General features: G+C 33.8%; 1 protein-coding gene across 2 annotated transcripts in view; it reads left to right on the top strand.

Annotated features, from left to right (window-relative positions):
* PRKN (parkin RBR E3 ubiquitin protein ligase) overlaps window positions 1-27,452 on the top strand; it is a 1,990,036-nt gene that overhangs the window by 397,855 nt on the left and 1,564,729 nt on the right. For both annotated transcript variants that reach the window (XM_007484868.2, XM_056814364.1), the window contains exon 2: window positions 2,797-2,960. In XM_007484868.2, the coding sequence (XP_007484930.1) occupies window positions 2,797-2,960 (164 nt within the window). The remainder of the gene's footprint in view (window positions 1-2,796; window positions 2,961-27,452) is intronic.

The following is a 27,452-nucleotide window of genomic DNA, read 5'->3' as shown; positions in this document are numbered from 1 at the left end:
AGGACTAGAGAAGTTAGAAGACTTTTCAATAGTTACAATGTCAATGAATTGTACAGTCAATGATTTGATCCAGGTCTTTTGATTGCAATTTTTTTTCTATTTTAACACTTGGATCCAGTTTCTTATCAAAAGGAAAACAAAAAGAAATACTATTCAGCAAAAATAGTGGAAACAGGATGAAAAACACTTAGATCTTTGATTTGATAGTTAACACTAAGGCATCATTGTTTCTGATAAGTATCCCCCAAAATATAACATTTCAGGAAGACATCTGGGAGAGAAACTCCTTCGCTGACATCAAAGTTGTCAGATATACATGACATTTATGTAATACTGTTAACTTCTGCTTACTAGGCTAATACCACAATTAAGAAAGTTGATTTCTCCTATATTGTTTTTGATCTGATTTTCAGACATATATAATAAAAATCAAACACACAGTTCAGATGATGATCAGTAAATTCTTATTTCTAATTTACCCTCTTTTTCTAAGATAATAGGGCAATTTTCCTTGATAATTTTTTGAAATATATATGGCTTTCAAGAATCTCAGTCATTCTTAAATTGTCTTTAATTTATTTTCAAGTTTATTTGTTTTTAAATTGTGTTTTTCATTATTTGGAAAGAGGTAGAGTTATTATAGTCACTGATCTTCTAGTCTGTACTTTCATCCTTGCCCAGGAAGTGTCTCTGACTCCTTGAGATTGTATTTAATACTGCCTCTCAAAGACCCTGTTCCCCCTTGACTGCAAGTGCTCCTCTCTGCCCTGGAATGATGACCAAGAAAGGGGTATAGTCAATACATTTGTCAAACATTGTCTGGTCCTACATCCAGTGGCTAGCATAGAAATCCCCTGTAATCTCTTTCTGACAAGTTTCTAGATCCCCTTATTATTTCTGTCTTGAGAGGTTCTGAATCTGCTCTGCTTCTTGACACCACATGTTAAAAAGATAATTTTAGAGTTGTGACTTAAACTCTAGATTTAATTGTTCACCAAAGGGAAATCTCAAATAAAATACCAAAGTCAGTCTGGAAATTTATGATAATTTAATTGATATAGAGGGAAGGAATTTAAGGAGAAGGAGGGAAAAGGATATAGGATTTCTCCTGCCTGGCCTGTGCCAGGGGGAGTTTAAAATCCCCCCTAAGTCTCTGAAGAAGATTAGAGGCTTCTAAGAGGATAAAGTTGAAAAGTAAAGGAGGAAAACTCAGCCAGAAACTCACCACCGAACCAGACAATAGCTTATAGCCATGCTAAGATGCCGAAAGGCCCAGCAACACTGCCACCAGCCAATTCTCTGGCACCAGAAATGTCCCAGAGAGAGGAAGTGAGCCGAATATATAGACCTTTCACTCTTGTGTCTCCTCTTCTAAATGCCCATTCTTTTTAGTTCTCATCTTCTTTGATTAGATTTTATCTTTAGAGTTACTTAACACTTCTTTGTTAAGTTTACCTTTTGTCAGTTACTTATCCTTTTTGTGATTAATTCAATCTTTATAGTTACTTAACACCTTTTTTATTAAGTATTTATTAAGTATTAAGATCTTAAAATAGACTTAACTTAAAGTTCTAGCTTCACTCTAAGGTAAGAGTTAAGTACCTTCATTGTTCAATCAGGAGATTACAACTTTATCTTCTCCTAAAGGACAGTCTAAGTAGGGTGGAATAACCTAGAGTTCCCAAAACATTCCTGATTTTGTTAAACTAAGTATCTTCATTGTTAAAATCAGGAAATAGCTAAATCCAATCTTCACACTGGTCCCACTACTAGTGTTTTATTTAGGTCATCCTACACTTCACATCCTAGGGCTCTCTGACCTCCTAAGTTGTCCTTGGCTATACAATGCCTCAATTAGACCTCTTGTTGACTTTGCTACTCCAGAATTAAATTTGAGGCATTATTTTAAAGTTGCTTGGAGGGGAATATCAGAAGAACTTGACTGCTTCCTTCACTTTGCTATTTTGGTTATATCCACCAAATAATATTTTTTAAAAGAATGCTATTACAATTTTATGTTCATGTGGCATAAAAGTGACTAATTAAGACAAATATAAAGAACAAGCCAAGAAACTTTTAAAATTAATGGAGAAGAGATTCATGACAGTAGGAAAATATTATTTTTTCTTGAAAATGGTGATTAGTCAAGTTTGATTGAACAGAAAAGAAAGCAAAAGAGAATTTATAGAAGATTAGCCTAGAAAATTAAATTTAGATGGAGTTAAAGGAGAAAGAACATATTGATCATTATTTGGTTTTCTTTTGGTTTTGAGGAAAGAACCAGAATTTGCAGAGCTCTGGCTATCTTCCTGAAGTCATCTCTTCTCCATTGAGGCTTTAGGACTCAAAGACTCAAACTGTTGTTTCACTTAATATTACTCTAAGAAAGGTTCCATGAGAGGCTTCATTTTGTGGGCTTCTTTTGGTGAATAAAAGTCATTGATTTTATTTTGAATCAGAAATGAATTATAGGAATTCCCATGAATTCTGAGAATTATGATACTAAAGATGAAACAGTCTCATCCTGCTTCCACAATATTTGGAGCAAGTGTTACATGTCTTGTGAATTTGTACATCCCTGTCAAGTTCAAGGTTCATTTAATAATCTAGGGATGGTCTTAGAATTCATCCCAAGTGTCTCTTTTTGATCCATTTGCTATATCATTAAAGTTCAGGTTGGAAATGAAAGACACACAATACCATTAAGTTGAGGATCTAGGTTTAGAAATCATTCTCTCTCAAAACTATTTTGAATAAAATTCTTACTGTTTATCTCCCTTCTTATTTCTTGGTCAGTGTTTGTTAGGTTCAACTCCAGCCATGGTTTCCCTGTGGAGGTCGAAGCAGACACGAACATCTTCCAGCTCAAGGAGGTGGTTGCTAAGCGACAGGGGGTTCCAGCTGACCAGTTGCATGTGATTTTTGCAGGGAAGGAGCTTAGGAATGACTTGACACTGCAGGTAAGTCTCCCCTTGTGGATTCTTTGCTGGGATGCTGCCAGCCCCACTGCTCCAGCCTCTCATGCTGCCAATCTGACATTCATGCCTGAGATCTAATAGAATAAATAGTGCCTGGGGATTCCTTGAACTTTACTCCACACTGCTTCATTAATTCTGACCTTCTTAATTATGCATTAAAACAGCAAGCAGGAAGGATAGGAAGAACGAATATGAGTGAGAGAGAAAAGACATGAGCTGTGCTTAGTGAATAAATGTTTACTGACTACAGGAGCAAGCTATGCACAATTTGTGTGTCTGTTCAATTTCTACCTTACTTATTCCATTTGAATCTTAATGAAGAAGGATGTGAATAAATTTTTCCAAATCAGGCTGCTCAGTCACCATTGCATGGAATTTGTAACCCAATTGTGACCCCTGGAGGATAGTGACAGGCTTCTGACTATTTTATGAGGGGAGGACTTGTTGAAGACTTATTCACCATAGCCAATGAGACTTGGGATCTTCACATGTAGTCTGAACTCTGGTGGAACAAAGGAGATTTGGGCACAGCCAGACTTGTTTGTGAGGTTGCGCTAAGTGATTTCTTGGGATTGGTCATAGAAACCATGAAAAGAGGGAATCGAGAGTCTTCATCAGTGTGATACCCAACTTCTACCCAGGGCATCGAGCAACTTTTCTTTCTCACCTTTGGAGTTCATTCCAAAGACAGTCTTGTTAGTATTGAGGCTTGGCTCATAGGAACAGCTGGTTACCTGAACCACAAAGATCACTTTGAGAGAGATTTAGACCTTGGTAAATAGTCAATGATGTAAAAGGCATCAGAGTCTAAATGTATTCTGCAGGTGGTTTAGCCCCTCTATCCCTTTCTTTTCCTTTCTTAACTAGCACAGATTAATTGGCACTCATGTTTACAGCTGTTGGGAAGTGGAGGGGAGAAGGATACTGCTGAGCACATGAGGGCTTCTGTGTCTGGCTGCACAGTCACTCCTTGTATTGATATCCTATTACTGCCTCTTCTCACTTATGATATTTATTGCTTTGTAAGATGCTTTAGGGAGTTGGAGTACACAAAAGAAACTATAGAAATGCAAATCCTTCTTGTTGTCTCAGGTGCCTCTCCTGCAGCTACTGTTGCCACACAGATTTATTATTGCACAAACTTTTAGGCAATTTGTTTTTATCAGGGAAAGTGCTGGGCTTAATTAAAAAAAAAAAAAGTGTTGTGTGTCCCTCCCCCCCCCAGTCAACTAAAAAAGCTTTTTGCTACACCTGCCAAGCTCTTAAATGTAAGAACCTTTCCTTTCCAACTCGTTGATAATTAAACAACAACCAACACTTTCTATAGCCAGATTTTTCAAGTGTTAGTCAACTTGTTGCAGGGTGAATATAAAATGGTATTTGGGTTAATATATAAAGTAGTCATCAACTAGTTTTGTTTTCACATGTTGAATCTCCAGAGATGCCAGTAATTTGATTTGGAATGCACAAAGCTATACTATTAATTTAAGAGTCTCTCTCTCCCACTGAAACATGGGCTCTTTTGCTCCCTTAAGAAGTTTCTAGAGATTTGGAACTGGCCAAAAAATAGTTACTCTGAGGGAAACTAGTAAGGATCTTCATTGAGGTAAAAAAAAAAGAGTTGGAAGAGCTGCCTTGCTCATCATAAATGAAACAGATTGAGACAGATTTGAGGGTAAATGTCTCCAAAACGTAATTCATCAAAAGTTTTAGAAGGAGAGATTTAAGGGGTTAATTAGATATTTGCACCCAACATTTGAGCATTCTAAATATTTTTACATTCTTTGACCCATTGATTTAGAAATTTCATCACATCATCATCTTCCTCTTCATCATAGTTTGGCAACTACTATGTGCCAGGCACTATGTTAAGCACTTTATAAATAGTATGTAATTTGATTCCCATAACAATTTTGGGAGGTAGATGTGATTTTTTAAGCCCATTTTACTCTTGAGAAAAATGGGGCAGATGGAGAGGGCAAGTGACTTGCCAAGGGTAATGAAAATCATCTTTTAACTCAATTATTTCTGACTTCAGGTTCACTATCTTATCTAGTGCACCCTTAGCTGTCTTAACACATGCTATATTATTTTGGACTATTTAAATACATCATCCCATTCATTTAACCCAGTGGTATGCTTTAGTATTCAAAGCAAGTATATACTCAAATGGGTCAGATAACAATATTAGGCTTTGTAGAACCCTTAATTTTTTTTATAGTATGAATCCAGTAGAAAACTCAACTCCAATTTCACTTTTAATCTAACACAACTATTCAGGTTCTTTCTTTTTTTAGTGCAGTTGGTTTCCCTTTACCTTTAGATATAGTGTATTAAATCTGGCAGATTTTCTATGTGCTTGATTGAGTAACCTCCTTATAGGCCAATGATTTTAGGGCAAGAAAGTCAATGTCTTTGAATTTAGTTTTTAAGAGAATTTTCTAGAATAATGTTGGATGCAGAAAAGGAAACCTAAGAATGTTTTTATGGGCTCAGAATGGGCAGCAAACACATTTTAATAGAATTACTATTTTGCTTTGAAATGTTGGGAAACAAATGATTAGGAACTTTAAACTCTCTTATCTTTATATAAGCCATAGGTTGGCTTAAAACTATGGTATTTCATGATACAATATAAGATAAAATTCCAGTTTTTGTTAAAAAACATTATGCATTATAGAAGTATTCAAAGATAGTTGCAAAATACATAATTCATAAACATTCACTGAAGATTTAAATGTTCAATTAGATATAATTAAGATATGATTCTTTTCCCTTCTAAGAAAAAAAGGAAATCATTTTAGGCTTTAAAGCTCCAGTTAGTGCATTTTTAGTTTGATACTCATCTGGACCATAAGACTGAGTCACTTTTTTTTAAACTATAGATTTTCTTTATTTTAAGAAATTAATACATGTATGATCTTGTTTTACCATCCTCAAAGGGCATCAATAATTTATTCAAACTTTACTTTTTTTTAAAAAGTGTAATGTTTCATTAGAAAGTGTACCTGGTGTTAACTAACTTACTTTTGCTAAAGCAGGTGATTTTAATCCTTGGTATTTGTATATAATCAAAAATATGAAGCTGCTAATGGAAAGAATAGATGGTTTTGCTCTAAGTTCTATGCCTTTTATGTGGTAGCTTTATTTGTATAAAATATCAACTAGCATTAATATTTGACACATTTTTTAAAAATATGTTGGGGGTTTGGTTTTTGTCAGTTTTTGTGAAGAGTACTTCTTGACTCTTGTCACTCAGGTCAATAAACATGTGAGAGTTCTTAGATGAAGTATTCTGGTAAATATTTAACAATTAACAATTAACTAAGGAAAAAAGTACTTCATACACTTTAATGTATCATTAGCATTTTATCCATCACTTTCCTAGGTTGGCTTAAAACTATGGCATTTCATGATACAATATACGATCTAAATCCTTTTAAAAATTCCAGTTTTTGTTAAAAACATTATGCATTATAGAAGCATTCAAAGATAAAACACAAAGTCAAGTCTTTTATCATTTCCTGATTTCAAAGGTAAAAATGCTCACATTGGAAACTTAACAATCAGCTCTTATGAACTAACTCCAGAACATGCATAACTCTTAGGACTGATCCAAATGATTATTCATTACCTGCCCAAACTATCAAATAATTTATATGATAATTTGAAAGAGAAAAAAAGACAGTTTTTATTCATTAATATTGTGTATTGCAAAAGCACTAAATTTTTTTATATGGATATAAATGCATATATCAAAATAATGTCCATTGAATGTTTTATTTAGCTACAGTAAGAATATGGAAGTTAATTCAATGACATGGGAATATCTTTGTCATATTTAGTTGGATATAATACTAGAATTATAGAAATGGGTGTTTGTTAGAAATGATATGAACTTTAAAAAATTAGAAAACACTGGGAAGTCATTTTTCTATTATACGGAACTTCCCTCTTTTCAAAAATATTTACCACTGAACTTTTTTAAAGTTCTAGCACACCCATCCAAAATAAATTGCTTTCCAATTAGATATGAGTGTTCAGGAACTCATCTGTCATACAAAGAGATGCCCAGGAGTGGAATAAACTGTCTGTTCCTTTCTTCCAAGATTGTTTGTTTGGTAAAACCAGAAGCTAAGAAAAGTATCATCTTTGAGCAATTTTTAATTTTATTAACAAAGGTTAAAGATATCAGAGAAATAATCTGTAAGTGACATTTTGATTCTAATTTTAAAAAATTTGGATAATCTACATTTTATAATTGAATTGAATTATTGAGTTTTCCAGTACATTGGAAGATCACATATTCCAATTAGACCTCAACAGAAATCACCCACACACATAAAAATTCCAACCAAATAAATGGCCATTCAGATCTTTCTTGAATACTTCCAGTGAAGAACTTATTCCATTGAGAAGCAATTCATTCCATTTTTCTGGTGGCTCTACTTGGCTTTAAGTCTAAAGAATATTTTTTTCTCTCTTATATTAAGAGGAAATCTGCCTTTCTGGAAATTCTACCTGCTGGTGCTCCCTACTACCAAACATAGCAAACCTGACCTGTCTTGAATGTAAAAACAATCATTGTTGGATTTTGTGATACCACAGTCTAGATTACTTCTGTAACTGCTATTAGATAACATATTATAATATAGATACTGAGATTTATCAAGTAACTATATGTAGTATTTTGCTTTAGAATTTTGTTTTGATTATCTCATAGAAGTTGCAAATTTAATTACAAGTAAGTGTGTGTTTTATATAGTTTATTATGTGCTATTGGCAGAACCACTTAATTTTTATTCTTTGATCCTTTCCCCCAATCCTGGGGCACAGATAATATAAAACTTTATTCTTATCTCTTTACTTCCCATTTATCACTGAAAACATTATGATCTACATAATGTAAATTCAAGATATATAATTAGAAGTCACTGCTAAGCCAGGAAAATGAATTCAGTATAGGTGTACTTAATGATTCCACTGACAATATCAAACAATATATCCTAGTAAACTCCACATAAGTTTGAGTGGGAGTTGCTGCCGGATTTTTCTCCTTTACTATCACTTTCCTTTTCATTTTCTTTTTTCCCATTGGAAATAGTGCATTTTTCCACCCCTCCCTTTCTCCTCTCCCCATACCTATTCTATGTTTTATAATTGTTTTAGGGCACACATTAAAATGAAAAACATAGTTCCTGAGGGACTAGAAATAAAAGAGTGCATGGTTAAAGTTCTCAATTTTTAATTCCTTCCCAATGCACTTCTTTGTTTTCATGAGGAGCTTTTTTTTTTGAAGAAGAAGAAAGATTATTTAACTGAAAAGCATTGATTTTTAAAAGAGGAAACATTGGAGTGGAGCCAAGATGGAGTAGTAACAAGGGCAGCAGCTCCCATTTCACCATGAAAATCCTCTCTGAGCAAGAATAAAATATTGCCCAAAACGAATATATGAGTGAAAAGAACCAACAAAGAGACAGAGAGAAACAACCCTCAAAAAAAGAAAAAAAGAAAAAAAACCAAAAGGTAGGTGGAGATCATCTGTGGAACTGAGGTGAGAGGGGAGTGGTGCTAGCAGGGGGCACAGCAGCCAGTCAAGAGCAAACCACACCCCCACTGTCCCACACATCTGTTCTCACATGTTCCAAACATAAGTTTAAATTAAGTCAGACCCTGAGATCCTGCTGGGTGAAAAGAGGTCCAAGCTAACTAATACCACTTGAAATTGCAAACCTGTGGAGAAGTACAGAGTCTTGGCCCAAAATAATCTGGGCTAAAGGGGGCCAATCCACATTGGGCCCAGAACAAAGCCAGGAATCCTAGTCTGGGTTTAGGGTGAGGACATAATCCATGGTTTGGTGTGAGGATACAGTTCTTAGAAGGATCCTCCCTGGCATCTTTTTTGCCTAAAACTAAAGGTATAGCTCCAGGACAGGGCAATCAAGGGTGTGTCTGACTGAATCAAGAACACCTTAGGACCAAAAAAACACAAGTCTAAGCTGGGGCTAGAATTTGATCAGCACCTGACCTGATCAAGTTCAGACTGATATCAAAAGCACTCAAGCCCAAGGAAAGTCTTTAAGCTATCAGCATCTCAAAGGACAATTGAATAAAGCTCTCAGCCCTCAGACTATCTGGTAAACTAGTAACAACCCAGAAAATAACCCGAAAATAACATCAAGGAAGGGCCAAAGTTTAAGAGGGTACCCCAACTTCCAAGAAAATAAAGCCCACCTATAATTAGATAGGAAAAATGAGTAAACTATCAAAAAAGTACTTAACTCTAAAGGCATTTTATGAAGACAAAGAACAAGGTGCAGAAACAGAAAGGTGCAGAAAGGGATAGCAAAAGCAAAGGAAACACATCCAAAGTCCAAAAGAAAAATATGCATTGGACACAGATTCTGGAAAAGCTCAAAAAAGACTTCAAAACTCAATTATTAGAGGTAGAGGAAAAGTGGGGAAGAGAAATGAAAGTGATGCAATAAGAAATGGGCCTATTGAAAAAATAAGAACCAAAAACTGACAGAAGGAAACCAGGCCTTCAAAATTAGAACTGACCATCTAGAAATCAATTATTTCATGAGAAATCAAAAAACAACAAAGCAGAATCAAAGGAATAAAAAAAACCATAGGAAAACATGAAATATCTTATTGAAAAATGAACTGACCTGGAAAATATATCTAAGAGAGACAATCTGAGAATTCTTAGATTATCAGAAAGCCATAATAAAAAAAACAACAACATAGGATATCATATTACAAGAAATTATCAAGGACAGCTGCCCAGAGATCTTTGAACAAGACAATAAAATTGAAATTGAAAGAATTCACAGATGACCTCCACAAAGAAATCCTCAATTGAATACTTCCAGGAATGTAATAGCCAAATTCAAGAGTCACCAAGCAAAGGAAAAAGTACTTCAAACAGTCAGAAAGAAAGTATTCAAATACTATGGAGCTACAATCAGGATCACCCATGACTTCGTGGCTTCTACATTAAAGGATTGGAAAGCATGGAATATGATATTCAGAAAGGTGAAAGATTTGAATTTACAATCCAGAGTCACCTATCCAGCAAAGCAGAGTATACTCTTTCAGGGGGAAATGGTCATTCAATAAGATAGAAGATTTACAAGCATTCCTGAGGAATAATCCAGACCTAAACAATAACAGCAACAACAAAAAATTGAAGACCAAATATGAGACACAAGTGAAGCCCAAAAAGGTAAATAAGAAAGAAAAAATGTAAGGGACTCATTAAGGTAAAAATGTCTGTATGTCTACATGGAAAGAGGATTTCCATCATTCTCAAAAATTACTCTCAGTAGTAGAGAAGATAGAAGGAATTTACTCAGAAAGAGGGTGGAAAAGTAAGCTGATTGTGATAATATGATATATATATATATATGATGATATGATATCTATGTAAATATGATGATATGGAATAATATGTACATATTATATGATATGTATGCATATGCATGGCATTTAAAAATCAATGAAGAGCTGAAAGAGAGGGTTACACTAAGAGAAAAGGGAAGGGAGAGAAAGAATGGGGTAAATTATATAACATAAGGAGGTGAGAACAATCAATATAGAGAGGGGAGGATAAAGTTGGGGATAGTCAATGCTTAAAATTTACTCTCTTTGTAACTAGATCAGAAAGGGAAAAATGAGAATACTCAGTGGGACATAGAATTCTGTATTACCCTATAGAGAAGTAGAAGGGGAACAAGACAAGGGAAGCAGGGGGTAATTGATGAAGGGAGGGGGAACTGGTGGGGGTGACAAAAAACAAAATACTGGTGAGGAGGAATAGAGTGAAAGGGAATAGAGCAGGATCCAAAAGGAATAATATGATAGCGGGCAATACACAGTTAGTAATCATAATGCTTAATATGAATGGGATAAACTCACCCATTAAATGGAAGTGGATAGTAGAGTGTTAAAAACCAGAATCCTACTATGTGTTGTTTATAAGAAACACATTTAAGGCAAGGTGACACATAGATTCAAGGTAAAAAACTGGAGCAGAAAATATTATGCATCTTCTAAAGTAAAAAAAAGCAGGAGTAGCAATGTTGATACTAGACAAAGCCAAAGCAGAAATTGATCTGATTAAAAGAGATATGGAAGGAAATTACATTTCGTTCAAAGGCACTATAAACAATGAAGTAATATCATTACTAAGCATATATGCACCAAATAGTATAGCATCTAGATTTCTAAAGGAACAAATCAAGGAGTTCAAGGACAAAATAGATAGTAAGACCATACTAGTGGAAGATCTTAATCTTCACCTTTTGTAACTAGATAAATTGAATCAAAAAATAAATAAGAAAGAAGTAAGGGAAGTAAGTGAAATGCTAAAAAAATTAGAGTTAATAGATATTTGGAGAAACTGAACAGGGATAAAAAGGAATATACCTTCTTCTCAGTAGAACATGGTACATATACAATGATTAACAATATACTAGGGCATAGTAGTAGTCTCTCAGTAACCAAGGATGATGATTGTCTTTGTGTGCTTTCATTTGTGATGTGGATGAGTGTGCACAAAAACACTTGTGTGTGAAGGAGATTTAAGTGGAAAAGTCGATGCACAGAGACAGTCCCACTCTCTCGGCGTGGGAAGCCTGGGTCCAGTGGCACGAAAAGTCGTTACACCTGGAGACTTCCTCAGCTGCATTGGATGGCCGTGTTGTCTTTTGTGCTCCAACACTCCCTAAGCACTCCACAGTGCTTTGCTGCATCACCCTCTCAGCCTTGGAACCTTCTTATTGGTTTCTTCTATCTGTTCAGGCCAAAGCACTCTTATCATGCTGGGTGAGCAAAGCCTTAGTTCACCAGGGGTCTACGACCCGATGTTTACCCTCACAAGGTTTAGCCAGCCTGTCGAAGCCATTGACCAGGGTATGGCCGCTGCCTCATGCTATCAGCTACTAGGAGCCACAAGTGAGAGCTGGGTGTCAGGTGAGGGTCAGAGGTTGGAGAGCTGCCCTAGGAGGGAATAACAAGCCCTCCATACCAGAGATACTACTCCTCCCTGAGCACCATAATGCAAACAAATGCAGAAAAGCAGAAATAATAAATGTCACTTTTTTAGATCATAATATTGTAAAATTATAATTAACAAGAGTTCACAGGAAGGCAAATTTAAAATTAATTGAGCACTAATCTATTACTTCAAAACAGGTGGGTCAAAGAGGAAATCATAGAAACAATTACAGACTTCATTAAACAGAATGACAATAAAGAGACATCGTACCCAAACCTATGGGATAGAGCCAAAGATGTACTCAGAGGAAATTTTATATTGCTGAGTCTAATTCTAAGAAAATAGAGATGATGGTGGAGATCAATGAATTAGGCTTGCAACTTAAAAAAATTAGAAAAAGGAACAAATTAAAAATCCCCAGATAAAAACTAAATTGGAAATCAAAAAAATTAAAAGAGAATTTAATCAAATTGAAAGTAAAGGAACTATTTAACTAATAACTAAGACAGACTAGGAGCTGGTACTTTGGGAAAAAAACCACAAATAAAATAGATAAAGTACTTGTAAATCTAATAAAAAAAGAAAGAAGAAAATCAAATTATCAGTATCAAAGATGAAAGGGGCAATCTCATTTCTAATGAAGAAGAAATTAAGGCAACTATTAAGAACTACTTTGCTCAATTATATGGCAATAAATATGACAATCTAGATGAAATGGGTGAATATTTACAAAAATATAAATTGACTAGATTAACAAAAGAGGAAATAAAATTCTTAAACAATCCTATCTCAGAAAAAGAAATTGAACAAGCCATCAAGGAACTTCCTAAGAAAAAATCTCCAGGGCCAAATGAATTCACAAGTGAATTCTATCAAACATTTAAAGAACAACTAATCACAATATTATACAAATTATTTCACAAAATAAACAAAGAAGAAGTTTTACCAAATTCCTTTTATGACACAAATATGGTACTGATTCAAAGCCAGGCAGGTCAAAAACGGAGAGAAAACTGAAGACCAACCTACTTAATGAATATAAATGCAAAAATCTTAAATAGAATACTAGCAAAAAGGCTCTAACAAGTGATCACAAGGACTATCTACTATGATCAGGTGGGATTTATACTAGGAATGCAAGAATGGTTTAATATTAGGAAAACCGTCCACATAATTGGCCATACTAATAATCAAACCAACAAAAATTTCATGATTATTTCATTAGAGGCAGAAAATGACTTTCACAAACTACAATACCCATTCCTATTGAAAATACTAGAAAGTATAGGAATAGAAGGGCTATCCCTCAAAATAGCAAGCAATATATATTTAAAATGATCAGCAAGTACCCTTTTTATTGGGGACAAATTAGAAGCCTTTCCAATGAGATCAGGAGAAAGGCAAGATGCCTATTATCAACTCTATTATTTCATCTTGCACTAGAAATGCTATCAGTAGCAATTAGAGAAGAAAAAGGAATTGAAGGGATTAAAGTAGGCAATTAAGAGACTAAGCTATTACCCTTCTCAGATAATATGATTGTATACTTAAAGAACCCCAGAAAATCAGCTAAAAGGCTAGTGGAAATACTTAACTTTAGTAAAGTTTCAGGGTACAAAATAAACTCACATAAATCATTAGCATTTCTATATAGTTCCAACAAAACTCAGCAGCAGGAGTTAGAAAGAGAAACTCCATTTAAAATCATTATAGATAATATAAAATATTTAGGAATCTCTCTGCCAAGACAAACACAGGAATTATATGAACACAACTATAAAACACATTTTACACCATTAAAACTAGATCTAAACAATTGGAAAAAAATTAATTGCTCCTGGGTAGGACAAGCTAATATAATAAAATGACAATCCTACCCAAATTAATCTACTTATTCTGCACCATATTTATCAAACTACCAAAAAACTTTTTATAGAATTAGAAAAAATAACAAAATTAATCTGGAAGAAGAAAACATCAATAATATCAAGGGAAATAATAAAAAAAATACAAAGGATAGGGGCCTAGTAGTACCAGATTTTAAACTGTACTATAAAGTTGTGGCTATCAAAACAATATGGTACTGGCTAAGAGATAGAAGGGTAGATCAGTGGAATAGACTAGGGGTAAATGACCTCAGTGAGCTAGTGTTCGATAAACCCAAAGATCTGAGCTTTTGGGACAAGAACTCACTCTTTGACAAAAAAAAATGCTGAGAAAATTAGAAAATAATATGTGGGAGAAATTAGGTTCAGATCAACATCTTATATCCTATACCAAGATAAATTCAAAATTGGTAAATGTCTTAGATATAAAGAGTGAAATCATAAATAAATTATGTGAACAGATATTAGTATACCTGTCAGATCTGTGTGAAAGGAAGGAATTTAAGACTAAGCAAGAGATAGAGATGTTCTTTGATTATATCAAATTGAAAGGATTTTGTACAAACAAAACCAATGAAACCAAAATTAGAAGGAAAGCAACAAACTGGGAGAACATTTTAGAACAAAACTCTGAAAAATGTTTAATTTCCCAAATATATAAGGAATTAAGTCAAATTTACAAAACATTCCCCATTCCCCAATTGACAAATGGTCAAGGGACATGAATAGGCAGTTTTCATATGATGATATCAAAACTATCAATAAGTATATGGAAAAGTGTTCTAAATCCCTCCTAATCAGAGAAATGCAAATTAAACCAACTCTGACATATCGCCTCACACCTAACAGATTGTCCAATATGATAGCAAAGGAAAGTAATAAATGTTGGAGGGGGTGTGGCAAAATACACTGCGGATGGAGTTGGGAATTGGTGCAACCATTCTGGAGAGTAATTTGGAACTATGCACAAAGGGATTTAAAAAAATGCCTGCCCTTTGGCCCAGCAATACCACTGCTGGGTTTGTACCTCCAAAGAGATAATAAAGAAAAGACATACAAAAATATTTATAGCTGCACTTTTTGGGTTGGCAAAAAAAAAAATCAGAAAATGAGGGGATATGGCTGAACAAATTGTGGTATATGTTGGTGATGGAATATTATTGTTCTGAAAGGAATAAAGAAATGGAGGAATTATATGTGAACTGGAATGACCTCCAGGAATTGATGCAGAGTGAAAGGAGAATCAGGAAAATATTGTACATAGATGATGATAGATGATGGCACAATTGAATGTAATAGACTTTTCTACCAGTAGCAATACAATGACCCAAGACAATCCAGAGGAACTTAGGAGAAAGAATGCTATCCACATCCAGAGAAAGAACTGTGGAACCAGAAATACATTAGAAAAATATATGCTTGATCATGTAGTGTGATAGGGATGTGATTAGTGTTTTGATGTTAAAGAATCATTCTACTAAAAATATGAATAACAGAGAAATATGTTTTGAGCAATGATACATGTATAACCCAGTGGAACTGCTTGTTGGCTTTGGGAGGGGTAAGGAGAGAGTAGTGGATGGGGGATGATTATGAATCATTTAATGATGGAAAAATATTCTAAATAAAAATGTAAAAAAGGGGTAACATTACATTTTAATTTCATTATAGTTGTTTCCCCTTATAATTCTGTGTAATTTGTTTCATTCATTTAAAGACATCATCTGGGAAGACATGCAATGAAGATGTCATAATCTGGATCTTTAGGCTTTTAAAAACCTTGATACAAGCTTCCTCCATCTCTACCCCATCTCCTTTGGCTTGAGTAGCCTAGCCAAGTTAACCCAGACTCCAGTCCCAAACCTGGATCTCGTCTTCCCCTACTTCACACTTGCTCTCTCATTTTTTTATCTGTTCATTCAGATGAGCATGCCTCTACCCTCCCACCATTGTAGTTGACACCCATACCTTAGAGTCAATAGGGATTGAGTAACTTTACTTTGCCCTGAGTTAGAGGGTCCATTGATTCACATTCCCATCACAAGTGATAAATTACTTTCCCTGTGAAAGTGATTTATCTTTCCCCATACTGAAAGATAACATACTACAATAATTATAATAACAAAAAATTGTATAGCTGCATAGTATTATTAATACATTATTACCTTCTAAATTGTATAGGATTGGACAGTTCTTCCAGGGAAGGGATGCCTCCAACAGAGTTTAAAATTACAGATCATTGTTATGCAGAACTACAATCACTTTAATCTTAAAATACATCCTTAATATCCTGTGCCCTGTGAAATGGATACTGAAAATACTCTATTCTCTTTCCAGAAACTGTTGATGAGATACTTCTTCATGATTCACAAGATAAAACATTTGCCAAATGGTCCTCCTATTCATAAACATTACATGTGGTTTCTGGTACAATTGTTTTTGATTTGACTTTAGAAGGTTACATCTTAATCTCTGGAAATGAATGGGAGTTTCATATTGACCCTGACTGTAAGAAATAGGGAATGCCCACTTCCTTCTCATTTAGCATTTAGCAAAATAAAAATAAAAATTTTAAAGAGCAGCCATTCAAATATGACCTTGTAACAGCGATAACAATATAGAGCCTCCTTGGTTCATCTGGAATCCTATTTTCCTTTTGATTCAAGACCCTAAGAAACTCAGGTTAAGTGCAATCTTACTTACACCTTCTGTACTTTGCTTCCATGTTTGTTTATGCAAAAACAATTCTTTAAATAATATCCTTGAACTTTGCAATGAATAAAAACCAAGTTCTTTTGAAGGGTAGTCTTCCTATGAAAATCATTGCTGATCTCATTTATTTAAGTGAATGTAAATGAATTTCACTCCTATATTCCTCTAAAGAACTGATGCATTAGCAGAGGAACTGGAAAGCACCACACAGAATTAATGGAGAAGAATCATTTACATAGAATGAGTTCACATTTCAAAGAGTCAGAAAATTTAATCTGTTTGTGTCTGTGTGTTTATATGAGTCAGTCATAAAGTACCCCTGAATTACTTACCTCTTTGCATAATTCAGAACCTTCAGAAATGCTATTTCTCTGTTGAAGGGAAAACTTGACATTTTAGTTCCCCTGTGGACTTATGAAACATCTTTGAGGATTGTCATGGATAAATGACTTGGGGCAGGAGGAAAGCTACCTTCTTGAGTTGTTAAGAGGCTAAAACTTTATAGACTCAGAATATGGCTAAAAGCCTTCCTTTACCTGCCATGTGTAGTTTCACTATCCCTTATTGCTGAATAAAAACACAAAACTCAGAGAAAACGATTGAATCAATGATCCTCATTGGTGGTTATTAGGGTTGAGCCACTCCTAGAATCATTTAATGTGAATTGGACTTTGTTAAACAATGTGTTCCATATGAAAAATAAGGATAGGGACTGTGTGATTTTTTTTAGCTTAGGGAACTCCCTGTATGAGGAAACTCTTGTACCAATGTGCAGTTTGAGACTTTTTCAGAAATTTCATTGTTTTAGACAAAGACTCAGAGAGTAGGTGAATTGCCCAAATTCACACAGCAAATATGTATAGAACTGGAACTTAAGCCTAGGTTCAGAGACTGGCTTTCCACCTAGTATGCCTCATTGTCTATCATGTCTTGGAAAGTTTTAAAGAATCAAAGTAAGCAAATTATACTTGAGGAAAAAAGCTTCTATATATTCAAACAGATATTTCTAAATAGCACATTAATACACACAAAGAAATCTTATCATAACGTGATTTTCTATGTAGAAAAAAATCATTATAAGCAAGTTTCATTTACATGTACATTAATACTATATAATTCATATAAGGTTTATACAATAATTTAAAAATCTTAGAATTTGTCATTAACATTCATGAAGTTTACCTCCCCCAGCCTTAAGATCATAATAAAAAAAATCCTGTTCAATAATATTTGAGACCCACATATGTCAGGGAAAAAAAGTTCACTTTTTTCTGTTCTTTGAATTCAGGAATATGATGAATTTGCATCTTTTCTTACATGTGTTTTGTCATTTTCTAGTTCCTTCTTCCACCTAACCCTGAGTTGTATTCTTTTGAAAACTGGGGACAAAAATTATTTATGGAAAGATAATTGAGTATAAATGTTGAATTCACTTAAAGGATACCATTTGATTCCATGAATTATCAAAAAAACAAAATGCTAGCCTTAATTTTCTTTCTGATATGATATATGTATATATACATGTATATTTACCTTTCCAATATTTCTTATTCAAATCATTATATAATTTTAATAATGCAAATAGGATAAAACCAAAATAATGAAACAATGTTATTTAGGAAGGAAGCAAGGAAACATTCATTAAATGGCTACTGTATAGAAAATATTTCACAGGTAATATTGCATTTGATGCTCTTGCCAACACTGAAGGCAGCTGTTATTTATGTTTTACAGGTAAGGAAACTGAGGCAAATCTGTATCTCCTTCACTGAAGGCTTAGTGTTCTATTGACTGTGCCACCCTGCTGTCTCTAGAATTAAAATGACCTACTTAGTTTAACTCCAAAGAGTTAAGATTTTTCATGGAGGTGGTACATTATAAGTACATAATACTACATGTAATGTCAGACTTTTTTCAGTAGGTTAATTGATTTAGCTGAAATGTTTTTTGTTTTGTTAGTTTTAGCTTTTAGTAGTTTGCTAAAAGGGATGGTTCTTGGAGGCAAAGGAGGGAGATAGATGCATTGGAAAATGTAGGTGATATAAAAGCAACAAGTTGGTAGTAATTCTTTCTAAAAATAATTGTTATTAAGTGTGAGTATTATTTTGCTAAGGGCTTCAGCCATTATAAGTCTTTAATAGTTAACAAATGATATTTTGTCGATGAAAAAGTAGGAGTTGCTAGTGTATTATTTACTAATGACTATTTGGGGGCATTTGTGAGGGACAAAGGTGGTATTGATATGTGTACCCTTCCCTTCCCCCTTTTTTTTGTTTTTGTACATGCAGCAATCAGAGACTGAAATAATTAATTTGTACAGAAGCAGAACATTCAGCTGATTTTCTTAGCTGGAGCCCAAGTCTATGATTTATGTGCTCAGTGTCAGAAGAGATTAATGTCATAGATTCCTTGCAATTATAAGGTGGTTATTTTGAATTTGGGACAAAGTTTTGGCCTTATTTGCTTTAGTCTTCCATGTGTTTGTGTGTGTGTGTGTTTCTCTTTAGAAAATGTAATTCTTGAAAATAAATTCACATAATAAGTAGGACACTATTAATAACCTTAACTTATTTTTATGTCTTCATGGGTGCTATTTTCTTGAGTGAACTTTTTTCTGGTTTAGTTACATTGGAGGAGTAAATGTTACCCACCTTAATAATTAGCTTTTTTATTATTAAAAATAATTAAGAGCAATCACAAAGGACAATTATACATTGGACTGACCCACTCCTAGAGGATTTATCATAGGACATGGATTAGAGTGATGTAGGAGGAATAAGCATTTTCAATGAAATGAGTGCTCACATCAAGGTGATCACAGATCCATCAATGTGTGGACTTAATAATCAGCAGAACTATGGTACTCTGCTGTGCTTTTAAAAATAATGATAATTATAAGAACAACAGCCCAGTAGTTCAAGAGTGCAAGGGTTGGAGAGAAGATAAAAGAGCATATTGATGTTTCAAATGTTTCAGAAGAAATAGAATCTTTGTGTCCCCTTTCTATTTATGCATAATTCATTCAAATGCTTTGAATGAAGGAGAAAACCAAAGTCATTCTGAGATATTTCACTTGCCACTAAAAGCCTATCTACCAAGAGTTTCAGAACATGTTAAAATGAATAAAACAAACTCTATCAATCCACCTGAAAAATCCTAGTAGTAAAAGCTAACATTTATATAGCAGTTTAAGGTTTGAAGAACACCTTATATACTTCATCTCATCTGATCCTCAGAATAACCTTTTTCAGGTACTTATTATTTTCTTCATTTTACAGATGAAACTTAGATTAAATGAACTGTCTAAAAAAACACGGCTTTATCAGTAGTAGAATTTCACTCAGCATTTGTTAAATGTCTACCATGTGTCAGGCATTATGCTAAGCCCTGGGCATGCAAAAAGCAAAAAGAGGCAAAATATAGGCCCTTGGTACTATGATTTGATATGTAGCAGCCATTTGATTATGGGGACAGCTTTATAAGAATAATTAATTTTTATATCCCTTTAATGAATTGCATACATGAATTTGAGACTGACCATATTAGTGAAGTTAATATATTCATAAGATCATGAATACCGTGATGGAGGCTACAGGAGGAATTCTGATATACTTTTACTTGTATGGATTAAATATTAAATTGTGCAATCAGTCAAGTTTATTGGTTTGTAGGTGGGTATACTGGGTTGCTGTTTGTAATTGACAAGAAGATTGAAAAGACAAAATCTTTGTATTCCATAATTTTACCTTCAGCTTGATTAAGTTAGTTACATAGTTTTAACCTTATCAATTTAATTAGAGTCCCTTTCTGTTTTATCTTCCTTTTCCATGTAAAAGCTTTGTTAGAATTTGAACTCACAATCTTAAATTTTTGGACATTATTTGCATGTCAAATATTTTTTAATCAAAAGTAAATATCAATACTCTTGAATCAAATGTTACAGGATATGTTTTTAACCTTCACATTCTTAATTTTAATTAAATATTAGTTAATTAATAATTCTATTGAAATGTCCTCAAAGGAAAAATATATATAAGAAATGCACAGTGGCTATTCAAACTTCATATCTTTTGTTTATAAAAATAATTGTTCTCTCTTATTGAACTTTCATGACTCCTGATCTCACTGACATCCTCCAATATTCAGTTTAATAATTTATTAAGGATTTAACAGGGTCTATATTGTGCCAAGTTTGTGTTAAACAGACTCTGTCTTTAAAGGATTTACATTACACTGATAAGGAGTAACAAATTTGACTAAATGAGAAATAAATGCAACATCATTTCCAGGGAATGTTATACAAATCTAACATGAAGGGCAATTTGCTAAAGATAGAACTTGGTTTCCAGAGGTCAGCCTAGAATACTATGATAAGATCAATGGTAAAGATGGATCTGATATGGATAAATGTGAAAGAGCCATGAGTGGTGACCAAGACAGAGAACTTCACCTGAGATTCTGTATCCCAAAGAATTTGAGTGGAGTCATATGACAACATAGTACGTCCTTCTTTCAAAGTAGTAATGGTGGTGTTGACTGAATTACCATCAATCTTTAAGCAAAAGGTGAAATTAGGTATAATATATTCTACAGTAGACTGAATGATGGCTCCAACTAGGGGTCCAAGAGAAAATTGGAGAGTCCTGGATCTTGGGTGAATGTAGAGGATTTAGACATGTTGAGATCTTTATCTCCCCAATCTCCATGAGGTTAACTCTGCCCCATGGCTCCACCTCAACTCTTAGTAGTGTGTCTCCACTAGGATATGCATATGTATTAAAGATGGGGGATGTGCAGTGGGAAGGATCAAGGAAGGTCTTTTGTTCTAGAGCAGTTGCTAAGATAGAGAGAAAAGGGCAGCACTCAGAATATAAGGGTTATAGGGGTTTCAGCTCCATGACTACAAAATCTGAAATTCTTATTTCTCTTTAAGTTGTCACAATTGTAAAATATGAGTAATAGCAAACTCATAGGATTGTCATGAGGACCAAGATAAAATATTTGTAAAATAATATAGTATACACTGGTATACACTGTTGTAGTGTTTCTACAACATGATTTCCAGAACTTCCTCCAATTTTCTCTTTAAATTGGGAACCCTCAAGCTAACACTGTAAAATTAATCTGACTAATGTACATTTAAAGGAATATAATATTTTCCTTAATCTAGGCACCATACTTCTATTACCAATGCAGTTATTTCAGGTCTTTTGCACATTGTTTCCATAGAAGTAAATTTTGGGAACATAATATAGGTCAGTTTGATGAATTACCATTAACTAATATTATATAATTAATCCATCAATGATTAAAATGATTTAATTATTAAATTAAAATGATTAAAAACATTTATTAAGTGCCAGTCACCGTGCTAAAGAAATATATATAAATACATATATATACAAAGAAAAAGTCAAAACAGCTTCTACACTTAAAGATCCACATTTTTTCATAGAAGATTTTAATTGAAAAGCAAAGAAGATAGATGTAAATTTTTAATTAGAAACTTAACAGAAGCACTTGATATTCCCTTTAGTGATTTTGAATGTTATACTTTAAAAAAATATAGCTGACAGAAATCTTGACTACCTAATTGTAAGTCAATTATGGCTGAACTTTTTTTAACCAAAGGATAAATTTTGGAGTGGTTAAATGTACTTGTTAAACTTGCATTCACAAATGCTAGCATAAAATGAGGTTCATCTTTGACTACTTGGTATACCATAAGAGGTTTTTTGTTTTTTGTTTTTACACAGTAAAAGGCATCTTGTACTTGAAATAAGTTTCAGTGACCAGAAGAGTTCATTATTATTCCAAAGATATTATATAATGATAATGACTAGTTGTGTTTATAATAAATTATGCCATGTTGTTCTCATTTCCACTTCCCAAAGTAGTAAAAGATGGGTATGTGAAGGATTCAGTATTAAGCAACTAAATTTGAGGATGGAATTAATAACCTCAAAAGGAATGTTATAATAAGCTTTTTTTTCCTGCCAATTCTCTAAAATTTGAAGAGTGGTTTACCAAATTAGAGGTTATCCTTTAGCTTCTGAGGTTCAAAAACTTGATCATGTTAAAAGCCACACATGTACTCTTGATTGAGTTTCAGGTACAAAGATGGAGGTAGACAACATTTCAAAGACAAGTAAGCTAAATTGGGCAGGTTACCATGATTCTATATGACTTGACAAACTCTAGGCATGACTACCTAGTTTAAGCTCAAACAAAATAAGAAAAATAAAGATAATCACACTGATTAAAATACCTTTTAACTCAGAACTGTATCTTCAGATACTGGTGAATACAAGAATAACTACAATTCTTTTGGCCAAGAGTACCTTCTGCAAGCCTACTCCTAGCCCTCCTTGCTGCTAAAAGCTTCTACTTTAATGTTCCATACTATCTGATATATAATGTATATATTGCACATACCATACATGTCTCCTCCATTTGAATTTGAATGTAAATATCTTGAGGTCAAAGGCTGCTTTTGCCTCTTAGTATCCCTAGGACTTACCAGAGAACATGATACATACTTGAAAGTACAAGTTAATTAATTAATTGAGCATCAGATATAATTGTGCCTGGATTTGTCTGAGATTCGGGTTAACCACATTTTATAGTAAAAAGAGGCATTTCTGAGTCCTGTTTAGTGAAAAGTTCTTATATTTGATGAAAATACATCAATTCCTTTTAATAATAGGCTGAAATGTTCAAAATGTATTTTTTTAAAAGTCAACACTAGAATATATTGAAACTATATCAAACTAAATGAGTAAAGTTAAAAAGATAGCTATCTTTGGTTGGATTTGGGCCTCATTCACTCTGTTGATAAAGGAACATACCATAACATTTCAGTTATGAAAATAAACAGTTTTATAAATAAATTAAGATTATACAAACTTGTAAAAATTCTTTTCTTTAAATACTTTGAAAAAAGTGGTTACGGTTTAAGTATTTATGATACTTTCAAAATAGTAAATGAATATTTTGCCTATTTGGACAAAGTAATTAGGATTTCCCTTGGAATCTGGAGTTTTCTTCTGAGAAGCAAATACATTCTATTTCATGTACATTTGGGAATATGAAGTCTGCATATTAGTAAAGTGATAGAAAGTATTGCTCTATAATTATCCTTTGGTGTTTGAATGCTTGCCAATTACCAATTTGTCTTTAATCACTACTCTTTAGGAAATATGTTGGAAAATGTGACAGCATTTCAGTTCCAGGTATACTTAGCTTACAGTGAAAAACCACATGGATTCTAATTTAGGAATGGGCCTTTTGGAGAAGAAATCCACTCATTAGCATCTTGCATAGTTTTCTATTGAAAACCAAAGCCAGCTGATCAATTTGGTTATATTTGATCCTGTATCAACATTTAATTTGGCTCATCAAGAGCAGCTTATTTTATTATATAATGGATAGCACCAATGTATTCAGGTCTTCTTTAAAGGAACTGATGGTACTGTCATGAATGGAAATATAGAAATCAGTGATAAGTAATACATATCTTTGACATTAATTGAGAATTCCATTTGTGAGATTTCTGAGACATGCAATATTAATTCTAGAAGGAACCTCAAAGACTATCTAGTCCAACTTCCTCATTTGTTGGAGGTAGAAACTGATACAGAAATAGGTGGAGTGACCCTGATCATATAAATAGTAGGTGGCAGATTTGGAATTCTAGTTTGGGCCCCTTGATTCTAAGTTCAACACTTTTGGAACTGTACTACCTTGCCTTCAGTCCTTCTTCTGTTGTTAAGAATTATCTTGGACCTCTAGAACTCACTATTTTTTTAAAAGTAAATAATAAGATAAATGCCAGCTTTAGTGACTATTCTCACCAGGTTTCTGATGTACATATATATGGTTGGGTGAAAAATTTATATTCATTAAAATTATAGTGTTATCTATTGATTAGAGAAATGTAAAAGAAACCCAATTCTGAGATCACCACACACCTATGAAATTGTTTAACATGACAGAAAGGAACAAATGCTGGGGGGAATGTGGAAAAATTAGGTCACTCATTCTGTTGAAGAAATTCTGAATTAATTCAACTATTCAAAAGAACAATATCAAATTCTATCCAAATGTTTATAAAACTGCATACCCTTTGATCCAGCAATACCACTACTAGGTCTATATACCAAAGAGATAAAAGGAAAAGGAAAAGGACTTAAATGTACAAAAACATTAATAGGAGCTCTCTTTATAGTAGCAAAGAATAAGAAATTGTGGGTATGTCAATGAATTGGGGAGTGGCTGAACAAGTTGTGGTATATGATTTCAATGGAATACTATTGTACTACAATAAATGATTGGCAGGATGCTTTCAGAAAAGTCTAGGAGGACTTACATGAATGAATGCAAAAATAAGTGAGAAATACCAGGAAAGCATTGTGCGTGGTAACAACGATATTATTTGGTGATCAACTGTAAGTGAGTTAACTATTCTCAGCAATGCAACGATCTAAGATAATTCCAAAGGACTCATGATGATGAAAAATATTGTCTCCAGAGGATGTACTCTGAATACACATTGAAACATGTATTTTAGGGGGCCTTGCAGTCCTTGACCTTAAACTATATTACAAAGCAGCAGTCATCAAAACAATTTAGTACTGGCTAAGAAACAGAAAGGAGGATCAGTGGAATAGACTGGGGGTAAGTGACCTCAGCAAGACAGTATACGATAAACCCAAAGATCCCAGCCTTTGGGACAAAAATCCACTATTCGATAAAAACTGCTGGGAAAATTGGAAGACAGTGTGGGAGAGACTAGGAATAGATCAACACCTCACACCCTACACCAAGATAAACTCAAAATGGGTGAGTGACTTAAACATAAAGAAGGAAACCATAAGTAAATTGGGTAAACACAGAATAGTATACATGTCAGACCTTTGGGAGGGGAAAGGCTTTAAAACCAAGCAAGACATAGAAAGAATCACAAAATGTAAAATAAATAATTTTGACTACATCAAACTAAAAAGCTTTTGTACAAACAAAACCAATGTAACTAAAATCAGAAGGGAAACAACAAATTGGGGGAAAATCTTCATAGAAACCTCTGACAAAGGTTTAATTACTCATATTTATAAAGAGCTAAATCAATTGTACAAAAAATCAAGCCATTCTCCAATTGACAAATGGGCAAGGGACATGGATAGGCAGTTCTCAGATAAAGAAATCAAAACTATTAATAAGCACATGAAGAAGTGTTCTACATCTCTTATAATCAGAGAGATGCAAATCAAAACAACTCTGAGGTATCACCTCACACCTAGCAGATTGACTAACATAACAGCAAAGGAAAGTAATGAATGCTGGAGGGGATGTGGCCAAGTAGGGACATTAATTCATTGCTGGTGGAGTTGTGAACTGATCCAACCATTCTGGAGGGCAATTTGGAACTATGCCCAAAGGGCAACAAAAGAATATCTACCCTTTGACCCAGCCATAGCACTGCTGGGTCTGTACCCCAAAGAGATAATGGACAAAAAGACTTGTACAAAAATATTCATAGCTGCGCTCTTTGTGGTGGCCAAAAACTGGAAAACGAGGGGATGCCCATCAATTGGGGAATGGCTGAGCAAATTGTGGTATATGTTGGTGATGGAGTACTATTGTGCTAAAAGGAATAATAAAGTGGAGGAATTCCATGGAGACTGGAACAACCTCCAGGAAGTGATGCAGAGCGAGAGGAGCAGAACCAGGAGAACATCATACACAGAGACTGATACACTGTGGTACAATTGAATGTAATGGACTTCTCCATTAGTGGCGGTGTAATGTCCCTGAACATTTTGCAGGAATCTAGGAGAAAAAAACACTATTCATAAGCAAAGGGTAAACTATGGGAGTGGAAACACCGAGGAAAAGCAACTGCCTGAATACAGCGGTTGAGGGGACATGACAGAGGAGAGACTCTAAATGAACACTCTAATGCAAATATTATCAACATAGCAATGGGTTCAAATCAAGAAAACATGTAATGCCCAGTGGACTTACGCGTCGGCTATGGGGGTTGGGGAGGAGGAAAAGAAAATGATCTATGTCTTTAATGAATAATGCTTGGAAATGATCAAATAAAAAAAAAACAATGGAAAAAAAAGAAACATGTATTTTACTCTTATGTTTATTGTTTTATTTTGCTTCTGTTTTCATTTGCAACATGGCTAATGTGAAAATATATTTTGTATCATGTATAAGGAAAAAATCAGAATTAAAAAATAGGAATGATTGCTAAAAATTTCCATGCAAGTGGGCAATATTTGTTTGTGACTGTATATTTTTGGTTCTTTAGAGGGTATAAGCTAAGTTGAATCAAAATATGTATTAAGTGGAAAGGAATAATTTAAAGTGGAATGGACTTGGAGATATCCCCTTGGAGAGGGGATATCCTCCAGAAAGACAGGAGCATCATGTACTCATAAATGTTTAACTGGCTATTTTAAGTAGCAAATATATATGAATATATGTGTATATATAATACACATATATACATATATGTTTGCCAGACATTTTTACATTTAATCTCATCATAAATATTTTTTCATCATTTCCTTAAGTCTAGAAAATAAGCAAAATAATGAATCAAACTCTGATTTTTAGCATTTGAATAATTCTAGGGAGTAGATGCTCACAATGAAAATTTAACAGTTGGCTCTCAAAAGTTGCAAAGAGATTGTTCCAGCACACCCCTAGTTGAAGAGCCACTTGTTGGTTATTCCTTTAGATGGCTTCTGAGATCCTTCCAAAATCAGATGATTCTTTGGTCCATTAAAATTAGAATTTATACTGTGATGCCTTCTTCTCAATAACAGTTCTGTACTATATTATAGATAAAACATTAAAGTGATC

Source organism: Monodelphis domestica, chromosome 2 (assembly GCF_027887165.1).
Source record: "Monodelphis domestica isolate mMonDom1 chromosome 2, mMonDom1.pri, whole genome shotgun sequence".
In the NCBI taxonomy this organism is placed as follows: Eukaryota; Metazoa; Chordata; class Mammalia; order Didelphimorphia; family Didelphidae; genus Monodelphis; species Monodelphis domestica.
This window is presented reverse-complemented; position numbering and strand designations above follow the sequence as displayed.